Source organism: Anolis carolinensis, chromosome 2 (assembly GCF_035594765.1).
Source record: "Anolis carolinensis isolate JA03-04 chromosome 2, rAnoCar3.1.pri, whole genome shotgun sequence".
Taxonomy (NCBI): Eukaryota; Metazoa; Chordata; class Lepidosauria; order Squamata; family Dactyloidae; genus Anolis; species Anolis carolinensis.
The window spans coordinates 24,658,969-24,676,612 of NC_085842.1; the positions used below are offsets into that span (position 1 = coordinate 24,658,969).

The 17,644-nt window shown below is 42.9% G+C and overlaps 1 protein-coding gene across 1 annotated transcript; it reads left to right on the forward strand.

The window, feature by feature from the left end:
• Positions 1–4,549: 4,549 nt before the first annotated feature.
• On the forward strand, positions 4,550–10,678 carry LOC134295854 (zinc finger protein RFP-like). The gene is made up of 5 exons (XM_062969323.1): positions 4,550–4,954; positions 5,909–6,004; positions 6,483–6,713; positions 7,791–7,813; positions 10,531–10,678. Exons 1-5 carry the CDS (start codon positions 4,550–4,552, stop codon positions 10,673–10,675), a joined length of 900 nt encoding a protein of 299 aa, XP_062825393.1. The 3' UTR covers positions 10,676–10,678.
• Positions 10,679–17,644: the final 6,966 nt, after the last annotated feature.

Genomic DNA, 17,644 nt, shown 5'->3' on the forward strand with positions numbered 1-17,644 from the left:
GGACATAAGAGAAACCTCCCACAAGGATGGTAAAAACATCAAAACATCCAGGCGTCCCCTGGGCAACGTCCTTGCAGACAGCCAATTCTCTCACACCAGAAGCGACTTGCAGTTTCTCAGGTCGCTCCTGACACACACAAAAAAAATTCTGTGACCAGTGGGGAGCCACAGGAGTTCAACAACTTGGGAATAGAAGTAAATCAGGAGTTGATTTCCTGCGCCAGTGCCCTTCCACACAGCCATATAACCCAGAATATCAAGGCAGAAAATCCCACAGTATCTGCTTTTGAACTGGAATATATGGCAGAGTGGACTCAGATAACCAAGTTCAAAACAGACATTTTGGGATTTTCTATCTTGATATTCTGGGTTATGTAGCTGTGGGGAAGGGCCCCCTCTGGGTCACTGGGTCAGATACATTGGCTGCCCCAGTTCTATAATTTTTTTGTTGATTTCTTCTTGTAAATTTCCCTCCAGTTGGGGCAAATGTCTCAGAGGGTTGCTTGAGGTTGTGAACAATAATTTTGCATGCAGTCGGACTGGAGTTTAGATCACAAAACTCCCAGATCTTCCATTTCAGCTCTGGAGGAAAAGCCACCGGCTTCTCAAATGTTACCTTCTTCTTACACCTAGTGGAGTAAAACCCACAATATTTTTAGCTGTGGTTTCTTGGATACTTTCATTCTCTGCCCTAGAGAATCAAAAGATCATAGTTTTCACCAATTTTTCAGCCAATTCGCTAATGGAGATTATTGGGGTCCACTTACCTCTGCAGAAGGCTACTCACATCCTAGAGCAGAGAAGAGAAAAAGGAGTATCATTGCTGACATATCTGATTCTTTGGTGAGGAAGCCATCTATCCCTCTCAAAGGGCGCTTCTGTAAATTCAAAATATGGAATAGTGCAAGTACCCTTAAGGATAAAGAACAACAGAGAAGAAAGAGGTGGTTCCCTGGAGTGTTCTCCCTCTGACTTCACTGACATATCCATTCCTCATTTACTAACTGATGCTCTCAGGTTTGGATTCCTTTCTGACATTTCCTTCTCAGACTCTTTTCTGAGTGGTTTTTTTTTTTACACAGCCTTTATTGGCATGCAACAATATCACAACACAGGTATATACTAGGCTTGAGCAAATTTTTCGTTAGTTCGTTAAATTCGTTAAAAATTCGTTTCGCAAGTACTTTTGAATTGACATTTGAAACATCTGCTCACTGCCTTACAAATATTACAAATTTGAATCAAAAAAGTACCTTTTTTCGTTTGTTTCTGATGTCTTCGGATGTAGCTGTAGCCCCTCTGAGAGGAGAAGCCATGTTGGCATGCCTCTCAGCCAATCAGAGCGGAAGAGAGAGAGGGGGAGAGGCATGGCCATCGATCTGCTAGCATTTTTAAAAAACGTTGCTTTCATAATAGCTTTCAAAATGCAGGAGAACGAAGCCTCTGAATTTTGACCATTCTTTTAAGTGGAAATGAAGCAAGTCGCCATTATGAGCCAAAAACTCCATTTCCCAGAAGCCTTAGCAAGCCAATCAAAGTGGAAGGAAGAAGGACAGGGAGGCGTAGCCATCGATCTGCTAACATTTTTAAAAAACGTTGCTTCAAAAATCCCCAAAAATCAGTGGATGGGTCAAACATTGTCATAGCATTAACTGTCATAGCATTAATACAAACTCTCAAGCAACCAGAGACGACTCTCAGTTATCCGACATCGACCACTCCCCTCGGGTGCCGGTTAAATGAGAGTCAACTGTCATAGCATCAACCACTCCCCTCGGGTGCCGGTTAAATGAGAGTCGACTGTCATAGCATTAATACATACTCTCAAGCAACCAGAGATGACTCTCGGTTATCCGACATTGACCGCTCTCCATGGGTGCCGGTTAAATGAGAGTCGACTGTCATAGCATTAATACAAACTCTCAAACAACCAGAGATGACTCTCAGGAAATAGCACTTTCAAACCAGGAACTGATTTCCTTATTCAGAGGCTGATAGCCATCTGTCAGGAATGATTTGATGGTGTACTATGATTTCTGTTCCTGGGTGATAAATGTCATTTCCTAATTGGTTCTGTCATAGAAACATGGCAAAATCTATGACACTGCCTGAACTTTGTGCAAGCGACATGGATGGAACATATTAAGGTTTGGTCCACCAATTTAACAAAGTTTCAGCCACAAAAACAAAGTTTCTCAAGTAGAACAATGGCTTTCACAGTAAAGACAACCCAATGAAACAGGAAATAAGGCTTTCAAACCAGGAACAGATTTCTGCAATTATTAAAAAATGGTTTATTATAAAAGCTATGAAAATTCGCCAAAAATCAGAGGATAAGGGAAACGTTCCGAATTTTGGTGAGACATCAGTGTTAAATGTGTTCTACCACTGTACCAAGTTTGAAGAAGATCGCTCAAAAAATGAGGGCGGGAGAGTCCTGTAAAGTCTCCCCTCGTGCTAGTGCGCATGCCGCGATTAACGAATTACTTTTGAAACTAACGAATTTTCGTTAAATTTCGAAAATTTTTGAGGGCAAAATTCGGAAATGACATCAGAAACGAAACGCTAGCGCCCCCTACTTTTGAAACGAGTTTAGAATCAATTTTTTCATGGATCGCTCAAGCCTAGTATATACAATAAGAGGAAGTCACAGATAAAAGGAAAACATACAGTAGAGTCTCCCTAATCCAAGCTTCACTTATCCAGTGTTCTGCATTATCCAAGGCAGTCTGCCTTTTAGTAGTCATTGTTTTTGTAGTAAATGTTGCAATGTCTTGGTGCTAAATTTGTAAATACAGTAATTACACATAACATTACTGTGTGTTGAACTGCTTGTTTTGGTGTTTAATTTGTAAAATCATAATGTAATTTTATGTTTAATAGGCTTTTTTCTTAATCCCTCTTTATTATCCAACATTTTTGCTTATCCAAGGTTCTGCCCGCCCGTTTCTCCTGGATAAGTGAGACTCTACTGTACTTAAAAGTTACTAATCTCAAGGATAAAATGTGCAACAGTCTCACAAAAGGATAGTCACAATGTGCAGAGTTAGCAATCCAGAAGCAGTTCTCCACAGGTTTGTATTCGAACATCTAGTAATGGTGCTGTACTAGCACACTCCTTTTTTCTTTTTTCTTTTTTTGTGTTCTCTGGCACTGCAGACTAATTCAACCAGAGAAATCAGCCATAGCAGAGCATTTGATGAACCAGCCTGGACACAGAATACTATTTGAGAACACAAAAATGCTGGACCATTCTAACAACTATCATGTCAGACTGCACAGAGAAGCCATTGAAATCCACAAGCATGTGGACAACTTCAACAGAAAGGAAGAAACCATGAAAATGAACAAAATCTGGCTACCAGTATTAAAAAACTCAAAAATCAGAACAGTAAATAAAAAGCAATACTCTGAAAACAGAGGATTTCCAGACATGAATCAACCAAGGGCAGTTAACGACTCTAAACAAAGGATGCCCCAGAGGCAGGAAGAAGACAGCAGATAAGCTTTTCAATGCTAATTAAAGTGATTAACTACACAACATTCACACTGACCTCTCTCACCCTAGACTTTCCACAGATATATATTAACCTCTTTGCTTAGTTTTCTCCATACCTCACAACCTCTGAGGATGCCTGCCATAGATGTGGGCGAAACGTCAGGAGAGAATGCTTCTGGAACATGGCCACACAGCCCGAAAGACATACAACAACCCCAAGGTTAGAATTGTTAAAGGAAACCCTCATTTCAGGTACTTGAACAAAGGTGCTTAAGAACTGTATGGAGGAGGAGGAGGAATGAAATGGGGAAACAGGAGGAACTGAGTGCAGAAGAAAGAAGGGAAGGAAATGTATTTATTGCCCACTGAAAAGGTGAAACACTTTGGAAAGATCTCCTGGAATAGTGGACCATAGGGATGGTGTCACTCCGTGCTCTAATTCTTAATGTCTGAGGAGTCAGGAGCTCCTCAGGCTCTTCTGCTTCTGTCTTCAGAAAAATGAGAAAGGAGCAAGTGGCTTAAGCTTTGCAGATTGTTAGGCTATGTCTCCTATCAGCCTCACTCAGCACACTCAGTGATAAAGAGTGATATGAGATTCAGTCCAACAAGATCTGTAAAGGCCTCAACTCATCTACCCCTGCACTTGGCTCTTTGTGACAATGGTTAGCTATGTAGAGAAACTGGAATACTACTGATTGTGAAAGTGCGTTTATTGGCCACGTTATCCAAATGCCCAATCACCATCTCCCAAAGCATTACTGTACTTTATTCTCAGCTCATGAATAGAAAATAGAATGATGGTGGACAGCAAAAGAGATTTAAAGATGGGCTTAAAGCTAACCTTTAAAAATGTGGAATAAACACCAAGAACTGGGAAACCCTAGCCCGCAAATGTTAAAACTGGAGATCAGCTAACCTTGCTGTGGATTTTAAAGAGGCAGGCACAGAGAGTGAAATATCCGGAGTCAGTTTCAGGACAGGAAATGCCCAGTTCATTGAAAGTGAAACTAGCTGAGCTGCTGTCTTGCTGTTTCTTACCAGGACGAAGCCATGGCTGTTGCTCAGGATCTCTGTGCTGAACTGACTTGTCCCATTTGCCTGGACTATTTTGAGGACCCCGTCATCTTGGCCGAATGTGGGCACAATTTCTGCCGGTTCTGCCTGACCCAATACTGTGGAAAAAGAGAGAGAAAAGCTGCCTGTCCCCAGTGCAGAAAATGTTTTCAAATGGAGAGCCTTATTCCAAACCGACAGCTAAGGAACTTGGTGGAGATTGCTAAGAAATCGCAAGAGAGAGGGAAGGGAGAAGGGGATCACCTCTGCAAGAAGCACCAGGAGCCCCTGAAGCTGTTCTGCAAAGAGGATGAAGTCCTCATCTGTGTGGTGTGTGACAGAGGCAAGGCGCACAAGGCCCACGAGGTCGTTCCTCTGGAAGAGGCTCCCCACGACTACAAGGTCAGAACAAAGGCACTGAAAAGCCTCATGGCTTTTCCAGGTGTGCATCTACACCAGACATGGGCAAACTTTGGCCCTACAGATGTTTTGGACTTCCACAATTCCTTACAGCAGGTAGGCTGTTAGGAATTGTGGGAGTTGAAATCCAAAAACCCCAGAGGGCTGAAGTTTGCCCATGCCTGATCTACACTGTGGATATAATGCACTTTGACCCCACTTGAATTGCCATGGCTCAATACTATGGAATCCTGAGAGCTGTCCTTTGGTGAGGCTCAGCACTCTTTGGCAGAGAAACTTGAATATCCTGTAGAATTATAACTCTCACGATTCCATAGCATTAAAACATGAGAGTTCAAGTGGGGTCAAACTGCATCAATTAATTTCCTCTTGGCCATGCAAATCATTTTGGACTCCAGAATTGGTTAAAAGCACCACACCTTGCTGGCTTGCATGCTGCACTTCAATATGTTGCTTAATTGTTCTATTGTTTTAAAATTGTCAGCTTTTTAATTTTTTAAAAAATTTCCCTGTAATTGTTGATATGGGAGAGGGAAGTGTATAAAGATTTCAATAAATAAATAGGTCCATAACTGCGTAAAGTGAAAGGGTCCCAGCCTATTCAACATAATGCTGAAAATCATGTATTTACTGTAGATGGGCAACTTCAGGTGGAAGTTCACTAAAGCTCTTCGAGAAAACATTTCCATCAAATCTACAAAAGTCAGACCCACAAACGTAGCGGGCTGACTGCATATAAATAGAGACGTCAGATCTCCCATGTCCAGTTTTTAGTTGGGTTCCCTCTGATATTTCTTTTATTAAATAATAAATAATTCTATTAACTCAATATCATAATCTTGGGTTTGACAATGTGAGCCTTGCTGCTCCTTACACCATTTGATTACTCTTGTTGTTTTTTAACCTACCAAACTGAAGTTTCTATTTTGTCCTCAGGAAAAGATTACAAGTTATCTCATGAGTCTGAAGAAATTGCAAGAGGAAATGGGTGCATTTAAGACACAGACAGAAACAGAAAGCCAAGACCTGCTTGTAAGTGGTCTTAGGAACTGAAACTGATGCTGACCCCAAGACACCACCCTATGCTCTGTAACAAGTGAAGGGTCATGTTCTGAACAAATGCAGTTGGCTCGGGTTGCATTCCTGAGCTCTTTGGGACTACATCCAAGGGACTCTTACCAGGTGGGAGGTGGAACATGCACTCTTAATGCTGTAATGTTTTTTTTAGCTATCTCATTCTTGAATAGTGGGCAGAGCAATGAGTCTTTCCTAATTTCTTATCACATTAATTCAGAAACTTATGACATCTGCAGTCTATCCATCTTCTAGGCTACTTCCTTGCTGGCACGTCTTAGGTAACTAAGGTGAATTGCACACTAAAGTCAATTGTATTGAGAGTCCTCTCCATCTCACTGTTCAATAGTGAAAATAAGACCTTGATAGAATTGCCAGCCCTGCTAGCCAGAAAATATTGACCTCTTTGTTTTACCTTTAAATCTATTTATTGCAGAAGCAAACAAAGGCAGGTAGAGAAAAGACTGTGGCTGCATTCAAACAGCTGCACCAGTTTTTGGAAGAACAAGAGAAGCTCCTGCTTTCTCAGATGGAAGAGGTGGAGAAGGAGATTGAAAGCAAAAGGGAGGAGCATATGGCCAACCTGTCAGAGGAGCTCTCTGGTCTTGAAAATATCATCAGGGAGATGGAGTTGAAGTGTCTTCAGCCAGCAAGTGAATTTCTGCAGGTAAGAGGAAAGGTGACAAAACTTTGTGTGCCTCTGTCATCTATACAAGGTGTGTCACGGATAGTTCTGTTAACGAGATGGAGCACTGAAATGGAATTCCATGATGTATCGTGGACTGAATGATTCATTCGATCTAATTGTGCAGTGCCATATTTGCAGGAGGAAATCCACTTTTTTTTACCCAGAACCAGGATAAAGGAGAATCTTTTGAATTGGGTTTTCCCTATCATTGCTATGGTTGAGTGCACATTTAGCACAAACGTCATCTGGCCACCCCCCTTTTAACCCATTCTCTCCTGAATGACAGGTACTGTGTGGAAACGCATAAGTAAGAAACAGTCTGACATGCAGCTTTGTTGCCTCAGTCACGGTTATAAAAGTATATCTCTTTGAGAAAGATTAACTATTCTTTTTCAGCAAAACATTTTGCTGAAGAGGAATAGAATTACTGTTTTACATGTTCCATAATATGGGTCCTTTTCCCTTCATTGAAGTGTCTGCGCGTTTGCATTTACCTTCCTACTACATTTAATCTTGCATATATTACCATCTGGTTTTACCAATGCATCTCTGAAGAGGTACTTTGACCAAAAACCAATTGAGAAACTTTTCTTGAGTGAAGAAAAAACACAGTTTTATTACAGCTAGGATTAGGAGTCAAGTATGCCTGATAAATTACTCCTGAACCCTTTGTGACGGAGCTACAGACATTTTATACTTTTTAAAGTTTCGCTTTTCTTAGATAAGAAACACAGACATGATTGTAACATGGGCAGACCTTTCCATATCTGGGAGACAAATAAATTTGAACATATGACAGATACATGACATTCTAAACATCATTCCAAACACATTGATAAAACAAAACAAAAAAACCCTTTGCTAATAGCTCCTTTATTTCCATCTCTTTCAGTTTTTGTTTACAGGTGGAGGGCTCTTACCATATTCCAGTGGTTGCAATTTTGCTTTGTGTTTCATTCCCTGGTGATCAGCTATGCTTGAGCAGTATATCATTATGTTTCATTAACACTGTAACCAAATCAACAACAGAAATTGTCTCTTTTTCTCTCTCCCTAGGATATTAAAAGCACACTGCAGAGGTAAGCAGATCCCATTTGTTTCTCTTCATGGGTCACATTGTGTTAAGTGACGGGCAGATAACAGGCAAAGAATGCAACAATATTCCCCTGGTGAAATGCTCAAGAGGTTCTTCCTAATATTTAAATGGAATTTCTTTTCCTGCAGTTTGACCCCATTGCTTTGGCTTTTCTTGCCATCAAGGTTCCTAATCTGGGGATGGAGGTGTGCACTGCCGACCAGTTCTGGATGGGGTTACACTCCCCCTGAAAGACAGCGTCCACAGCTTGGGAGGGATCCTGGATCCATCTCTCCAAATGTCAACCCAGGTAGATGTGACGGTCAGGAGTGCATACTATCAGCTTTGGCTTGTATGCCAGCTGCGCCCCTTCTAGATTTAGAGGACATGAAGATGGTAGTGCACATGCTGGTAACCTCTAGGTTGGACTCTTGCAGTGCGCCTTTGGGCTACCTTTGTACCATGTTCGGAAACTCCAGTTGGTTCAAACTACGGCAGCCAGGTTGGTTCATCCAGGTATATCACACTAATAACAACAACAAAACAACAACAATAACAATAATAACAACAACAACTTTATTCTTATATCCCACCACCATCTCCCTGAAGAGACTCAGGGCGGCTTTCAGATGGCACAAGGTGCCTAAAAACAAACATAAAAGTGAACACAATATAAAATACAATAAAATAAAACACATGCAAGATATAAAACATCAATTCAGACTCAATCAAGCTGCAATCCTCTAACTGTGATGGTAAATTTCTGACACCATGTAAACATTGGAATAAAGTAAGTGCCAGCTGTAGTAATGGAGAGAGGGCATGGTATAAAATGCAGGATCTGCGATTAGTGAGTAGGATAACTAGAGGCTAAATATTCTCAAAGGCTTGATTGAAGAGCCACGTCTTCAAGTTTCTACGAAAAGAGGACAGTGTGGGGGCCTATCTAATCTCCCTGCGGAGGGAGTTCCATAGTCACAGGCAGGCCTGGCCCAATACGGCACGCTGACCACACCCCCGCATTGGGCGCCACCTTCCCAGGGTGCTATTGAGCCCCTGGGAGGCGGGGCCACACCTGGCGGAGGCAGGCCCACACCTGGGAGGCAGGGTTGCGTGATGCAGGGTCGTGTGACGTGGGAGGCGTGGCCAGGTCTGACCCCGCCTCCCACGGGGTGCACCCTGGCACAGCCAGGCTGCGTGTGGCGGCAGTCCTTCCAGGCCACGATAAAGGCCGTGGCCTGGATGGACTCCTGCCGCACTCAGCCTGGCTGGGCCAGGACGTGCGCCACGGGAGGCAGGACCGGCCACACCTCCCACGGCGCATGCCCGCTGTGGTGGGAGTCCTTCCAGGCTGCGGCCTGGAAGAACACCCGCCGCAGCCTGGCTGAGCCAGGATGCGCCCTGCGGGAGGCGGGGCCAGGTCTGGCCCCGCCTCCCGTGCCGCGCATCCTGGCCCCACCTCCCGCGCCGCAGGAGGCGTGGCCGCCTGGCACGGGAGGTGGGGTTAGGGTGCGGGAGGTGGGGCCAGTCCTGGCCACGCCTCCCGCGTCACACAGCCACGCCTCCCGTGGCGCAGGGGGGGGGCGCAAAAAAACTTTTTACGTACCCCTTTCAATTTCCTCAAGCCGGTCCTGGTCAGGGGGCCACCACCGAGAAAGCCCTCTCCCTCGTCCCCACCAACCATGCTTGTGACAGCGGCAGGACCACAAGGAGGGCCTCACCGGCAGACCTTAGAACTCATGTCGGTTCATGGGGGGAAGGTGGTCACAAAGATAGGCAGGACCTATCCTAAAGTCACTCCACTGGCTGCCAGTTAGTTTCTGGGGAAAGTACAAGGTGTTGGGTTGTTGTGTTTTCCGGGCTGTATGGCCATGTTCCATAAGTATTCTCTCCTGACGTTTCGCCCACATCTATGGCAGGCATCCTCAGAGGTTGTGAGGTACAAGGTGTTGGTTTTGACCTTTAAAGCCCAACACAATTTGGGTCCAGGTTATCTACAGGATCGCCTTCTCCCTTATAATCTGCCCTGAACATTGAGGCCCTCTGGGAGTGTCTGCTCCAGTCAGTCAGAACCGACTGGCGATTGTCACCAAGAGGATCTTTTCATCAGCCACCCCACGACTATGGAATGACCTGCCGGTGGAGCTCCAACAGCTAAATAAGATACAAGTGAAGACTTGTCTCTTCTGGCAGGCCTACCTGGACAGTTTTAATGATGAATTTTAAACTTCAACTCTATGTATAATTTTTGTTTTGTGTACTTTAATATGCATTGTATGTAAATGTTTAACATATGTATTTTACAATGTTGTATCCTGCCTCAAGCCATAAGGAGAGGGGGGTAGAATTATTATATAATTATTATTATTATAAAAATAATACCTAGCTCAAAAAGGTTGGTAGCTCATGTGGCCTCACATCAGGGCAATGATTTTGTTTCTAAGATAAAGCATCTTCTCTTACTGCCATATAATCCAGTTCAAAACAGATAATCTGGATTTTATATGGCAGTGTAGAAGAGCCCTAAGAAGTTATGGTATATTGAATCATCATGCTCAAGATTTCCATAATTCCTGCACATGGCAGGTGACGGAGTGGAAGTAAAAAATTCCAAACATAATGACATTACATAAAATGACAGGTTTCACTGGCCATTACTGGAAAGATAACAGGATATAGGTTAGCTGTTCAGAGAGGTGAGTTAATATACCTTCCTTTCAGATGTGAAGCAAGAAAGGAGTTCAAGAAACCTGACATTTATCCTCTTGAGCTGAAGTGGAAGATCTGGGACTATGGAGATATAGCTCTGTTTCTTGAAGGTATCATGAAGCAAGTCAGAGGTAAAAAAAAATGCCCCCAAGAATAAGGAACCTGTGGACATTTAAGTGTTTTTTAAAGAAATACTTTCATTTCTCTCTGAGGAGGGCTCAGAACGGCAGCGTTGTGCCCATGTGTATTCTAGGGTGGGAGTTTCAACTGCTCCCCTTCTTCTAGCTTTTCTCCTGTAGAAACACATGGGCAACCTCTGTGCCAGTGCCTGATTTTCTGCTTCTAGTTTAATCCCCAGCTCTTACTGTCCTTGTTTCTTCTTTGTTTTCTCTTTGAGTGCTTAGAATGATTGATCAAATATTTACTTGGATATCTCAGTGATATTACAACTCTTTTAAATACTGTAGAAACTGGGTTGCTGTGAGTTTTTCGGGATGCTGTAGTTTTTTGGGCTCTCACAGCAATTCAGTGATTCTGGCCATGAAAGTCTTCGACAACAGACTGTAGAAACTCTTTGACTACAGAAGGAGTTAGCTTTCTGGCTGGACTAATCAACACCGTTTGATGCTGATATATTTGAATAGTTGCAGCCTTTGTATTTCTCCAACGGTGTCTTATTTTGAAATCTTTTCATACAGAGTAGACAGCACATTGGAGTCTTAGGATTGCCTGCCCTCTATCTTACGGTGCTAGTTTAAGTAATGCTTTTCTTTTCAAAATCCAAGAGCAGCCATAGTTAGGAATGTTGAAAAAATTCACATTAAAATTCACATAATCAAATCTGCCTGCTTGCAAGGATAGAGCAGTTCTGAGATTTCAGCTAAAACATGTAGACAACCATTATGTTGTTATGTCTATGTACAGTAGAGTCTCACTTATCCAAGCTAAATGAGCCGGCAGAAGCTTGGATAAGTGAATATCTTGGGTTATAAGGAGGGATTAAGGAAAAGCCTATTAAACATCAAATTAGGTTATGATTTTACAAATTAAGCACAAAAACATCATGCTATACAACAAATTTAACAGAAAAAGTAGTAATGTTATGTTGTAATTACTGTATTTATGAATTTAGCACCAAAATATCACGATATATTGAAAACATACAACTACAAAAATGGCTTGGATAATCCAGAAACTTGGATAAGCGAGGCTCGGATAAGTGAGACTTTGCTGTAGTTATTTTGGACACAAGATTTGTAACACCTAACAATGCGGCTTACTACCTTTTTTTCCTTTTCCTTCCACAGATAAGCTAACTTCTGGATTTACACTACAGAAAGGTAAAATTTCGAAACACAAATTCTCAAAAAGGAGGAGGGCTTCTCAGAGAGTTGCTTGTTGGTTTTTCACTAGAGGTCCCCAATTCTGCTTATGTTTCCATTTAGAGTACAGAAAACAAACCATTTCCATCAATGGAGGCATACTGGTGGGATTGCACTTTGACATAGCCAACACCCAAGGTTTCATGGATTCCCCGTGTTTATTACTAAATGTACATGTCTTGTTTACCTGAAACTGTGCTACTTCAAGCTCCACCTGTTCTCCCCTCAGTGTGTCTTGCTCTCCTTTGCTCTTTGTCTGCTGCATTGGCATCTAGGGAATAGGGAATTGGGCAGGAACCATGCTGGTCACAGGTACAGAAGATGGGAGGTACCATACCACCAGGGCCGGTCGGAGATAAATTTAAATATTAAGCGGGGGCGCTGAAAAGCGCCCCCCGCCGGCCCCGCCTCCTGCGCCCTGGCCCCGCCTCCCAACCAGCGTGCCCTGGCCCCGCCTCCTGCGCTGCGTGGAAGGCGGGGCCAGGGCACGCTGGGTGGAAGGCGGGGCCAGGGTTGGCCCCGCCTCCCATGCTATTCGCCCTGGCCCCGCCTCCCACGCAGCGTGGGAGGCGCGGCCAGGGTTGGAAAGAGGGAGGCTTCGCCGCCCGGGGAGGGGAGGAGGCGATCCCTCCTCCCCTTCCCGGGCGGCGAAAGAAGCAGGCTTCACCGCCCGGGGAGGGAAGGAGGCGATCCCTCCTCCCCTCCCCAGGCGGCGAAAGAGGGAGCCACAAGGCCAGGGCGCACTGGTCGGGCGGCGGGGCACCGTCAGAGCGGTGCCCCGCCTCCCTCCCAGCCTGACGGCGCCCCCCGGGACCTGCGTCCGAGGCGGCGGCGTCACTGGCCTCTATGGTGGGGCCGGCCCTGCATACCACCTACCCATGACTGGCATGTCTCTGGCTCAAATTCCTCAGTTTCCTTGATTCCAAGGCACACAAAGAGTGGGACCCTGCAAGGTGGAGATTAACTCTTTGTCTGGGTTCACAGATGACCAGGCACAAGCCACAGTTATAGGTAAGCATCCTGTTCTTCCCTCTCCTTCAACATCCACTAGTTGAAAAACACATCTGCAGCCTGACAAAATCCCTAGAACAAAAAACACAAGGTTTTTGCATTTGTGTGGAACCCTGTCCTATTCCCCTGTATCATTGCAGAATTGCATCGCAATTGAAGAAATGAGGGTTGAGATAGTGATGAAGCAGCTTTTCCCTCATGCATTTCTTGTATGTGCAAAGAGCACAAGCACCGCAGGTATGGAGGTAAAAGGGATAAATGAGGAATGCAGTTCCTATCTCTTACAAAAGCACTGGAGAACTATCTTACGGGCTCATGCCAAACCCACTATTATAGTTCCAAACATCTTTATTTATTCAAATATTTCTATCCCAACCTATTTTTTGAGATATGGCATCACAAATATCAATGCAAGCAATATTATAAAACTATAACTATTTTATACATCTTTTAGATTTAAAAACAAATTAGATAAAATAATTTAGATTTATAGAATAATTTATAAACAGTTGAACACTGGTTGAGATCCTGCATCGGACACATGGAAGCCTAAATATCCCAAAGGCATCACATTTCACTTGATGTTAGAAGCTAAGCAGGGCCATCAAGCCACCAATGAATCTCATGAGAAGGAACTGGAAAAACTACCTCTGCAGAGCAAGGGGTAAAGAGGGCCCTGCCCTTAGAAAGATAAAACTATCTGCTCCCACATTAAAGGATTCCTGTGGGAGGCTGGAAGAGCACCAGGCATTTGATGACAAACAGCTGGGTAATTGGGAGGATTGTGGGATCCTTAAACACTGTTCATGTTTCATTAACCTGTAGGCCGGAACATTAAATGTTAAAGGCATCTTGACTAGGGGCACCTCAATGAAGTATCTCACAGTCAAATAGCTGACAAGCTAAGAATGAATGGGAGGAAGAAAAAGTCAGGAAAGGGGAAAAACTGAGCACGGTGTACAGCAAGTTTATGGTGCCCAGTTGGATGGAGGAAAGTGATGCCATAGCTTTTGCCTAATGAGTGAAACAGAAGTGTGCTCAAAGGGGATTGCCAGTCTGGGCCCATCCACACTGCACAGTTATAGTGCTATGGTTCTGCTTTTACTGCTGTGGCAACATTCTGCAGAATTTTGGAATTTGCCTTTGAGATAGAGGTATTTTGAAGTATCAGTCGGAGAGCCTCCACAAACTGCATGTATGGTATAAGCAAGTCTGGGTCCCATTTGGGAGCAAATCAGGACATAAATCAAAGACAATTAACTGCAATGCATAAAAGTCCTATTGATTAGAGAATAAGACTAATGGATGTGTATAAAGTGCTTTAGCAATTCAACTAGCTGGTGATTCTCTTTTATCTTTTCCTCCTCTTCTCTTCCCATTCCCAACAGCAAATGTAACTCTGGATCCAGACACAGCTAATGACCACCTTATCCTGTCTGAGGATCATAAAAGTGTAACATATGGAAACACATCTCAAAACCTACCGGACAATCCGAAGAGGTTCAAGAAAACTTATTCTGTCCTGGGATGTGATGGATTTACATCAGGCAGACATTTCTGGGAAATCTGTGTGGGAGAGGAGGATGAGTGGCTGGCAGGTGTTGCCAAAAAGTCTATGAAGAGAAAGGGTGACATTGCCTATGGGCCTGAGGGGGGAATCTGGGCTATTGGGAAGTGGGGTGGTGCATACAGAGTTACTAACTGTCCTCATTACTCAACTGTGTCTCTGAACAGTGACCTCAAAAGGGTTCGAGTGTCTCTGAACTATGCTGGAGGTCAAGTGGCCTTTTGTGATGCTGATACAGGAGCCCATCTCTATTCATTCTCTGGGGCTTCATTCACAGGAGAGACACTCCTTCCTTTTTTTTATGTGTACAAAAAAGGCTGCGTGAGCATTTCTCCTTAATGTAGTCCACAAATCCTGCAATATTAAGAAATGGATTAATGCTTTGGATTTATCTCCTGTAAAGGGCAGAAGTAGTGCTTTAGTGCAGTGGTTCCCAAACTGTGTTCTGTGGAATCCTAGGATGCTGCAAAAGCATAGTAGGGCCTCCACAAAAAATCTTTAAAATCAAGTTTAGAAAATATTTTAAAATAAAACTACAAGCAACTAACTATTTTATTCTAATGAAAAGGAAAGGAAAGCACAGATAATATCCAAAGAGTTGTCAAAGGCTTTCATGGCCGGGATGACAGGGTTGTTGTGTGTTTTCTGGGCAGTATGGCCATGTTCCAGAATCCACATCTATGGCAGGCATCCTCAGAGGTTGTGAGGTTTATATAGATGTGGGCAAAACGTCAGGAGAGAATACTTCTAGAACATGGCCATACTGCCCAGAAAACACACAACAACCCAATATCCAAAGACCTTTTCAGCTGATGCTTGCACCAAAAACAAATTAGAAGTTCATTGAATGCTACCCTGCATTTACATATTCAACTGCCAAGCATAAAGCCTAATTTCAAAGTAGTATAAATATAAAAATGAGACATTAGGTATATATCCAATATTTACTTGTACAAAAATGATTAGAGATCATATTTTAAATGTTTCTACTCCATTTCTCATCTAAATAAATAAATAAATAAATAGTCTGAACCCAGCACATTATACAAAACATCAGGCAATAGGAGTTGATGAAAAATGGAAGAACTTTGTAGATTTACTATGCTTATTTTAAAAATAGGGATGGAGTAGTGTTCCATGGGTGCGGGCACGTTCTCTGAATGGTTCCATGACTGAAAAAGTTTGGGAACCGCTGCTTCAGTGGTAAAATTATGGGTTCTTCATAGAAACATCAAGGGTTCCTTTTGTTCATATGTTGTAAGATGGTGAAAACCTACTGGTCTAATATTTATATGTTAATCCCTTCTCAAAAATAAGCTTAGATCTTATAATGGCACGAGAAATACTTTGCTGGACATTAGTCTAAAACACTGGAGGGTAAATATAGATTACTTTTTTGCTATTTATTTTTATTTATTTCCAATATTCCTATCCTGCCCTTCTCACCCGAAGGGACTCAGGGCGGTGTACAATTGGCAATAATTCGATGCCGACACATCATTAAAAGCAAACAGCATATAAAATCTATTACAAACAGTTAAATACAATTTAAAATATAAAACATATGCTTAAAGTCCGCGATAGCAGCAGGAATAACATTGTTTGCTCAAACTTTGCTCAAACGTGGGAATGGAACGAGGCACTGACAATGGAGGAATGAATTGTTAAGTTTGCCGAGTTGGCCCAAATAGCCAAATTAACATGAGGGCTGAAGGGTAAAGCAACAGAATATTTTTTTGACAATTAGAAACTTTTCATAGTTTTTTTGAGTAATAACTTTAACAATTTAATTCATGGCTATGGGTATTGGTAATTTTAATAAGATTGTTTATCTACTTCTGTTTATCTATCTTACTATTATATATATATTTTCTTTTCATTGCAATTAGGATAGAGGGGTAAGAGCCCTATTGTGTGCTAGTTATTTTTCCCCCAGTGTCTCTTTATTACAATCAGAATGTACTACAATGCATACAATATTACAAACAATACATTACAATGTTATTACAATCAGAAGGTATACCATTGTTATTGAAAATTACATTGCTTATGTTAAAAATCAATTAAAGAAAGAAAGAAAACCTACATGGTATGCTGTTGAATTGTGTATGAAGCCTCTGAGAGAATGTGGTCATAGCCGTCAAATTCGTATACATGGAGTATCAGGCGTGCAATTTTCGCCTTTGTAATAACTTCTCTTGATTATCCGAGTTATTTGGAGTACTGTATCTCTTTTTATGAACCCATGAGATATCTACATGGTTTGGGTCCAGGCTACCTTCAGTATCACATTCTCTTGTATTTATTTATTTATTTGTCATATTTATACCCCACCCTTCTCACCGCAAAAAGGACTCACAGCGGCTCACATATATATATCAGCAACAGTCCGATGCCATATAACATACATAAGCAAATAACTATACATAGAATCATAGAATAGTAGAGTTGGAAGAGACCTCATGGGCCATCCAGTCCAACCCCCTGCCAAGAAGCAGGAAATCGCATTCAAAGCACCCCCGACAGATGGCCATCCAGCCTCTGCTTAAAAGCCTCCAAAGAAGGAGCCTCCACCACGGCCCCGGGGAGAGTGTTCCACTGCCGAACAGCCCTCACAGTGAGGAAGTTCTTCCTAATGTTCAGGTGGAATCTCCTTTCCTGTAGTTTGAAGCCATTGTTCCGTGTCCTAGTCTGCAGGGCAGCAGAAAACAAGCTTGCTCCCTCCTCCCCATGACTTCCCCTCACATATTTATACATGGCTATCATGTCTCCTCTCAGCCTTCTCTTCTGCAGACTAAACATGCCCAGTTCTTTAAGCCGCTTCTCATAGGGCTTGTTCTCCAGACCTTTGATCATTTTAGTTGTCCTCCTCTGGGCATATTCCAGCTTGTCAACATCTCCCTTCAACTGCGGTGCCCAGGATTGGACGCAGTATTCCAGGTGTGGTCTGACCAAGGCAGAATAGAGGGGGAGCATGACTTCCCTGGATCTAGACGCTATTCCCCTATCGATGCAGGCCAAAATCCCATTGGCTTTCTTAGCAGCAGCATCACATTGCTGGCTCATGTTTAACTTGTTGTCCACAAGGACTCCAAGATCTTTTTCACATGTACTGCAGTCTAGCCAGGTGTCCCCCATTCTGTATCTTAGCATTCCATTTTTTCTG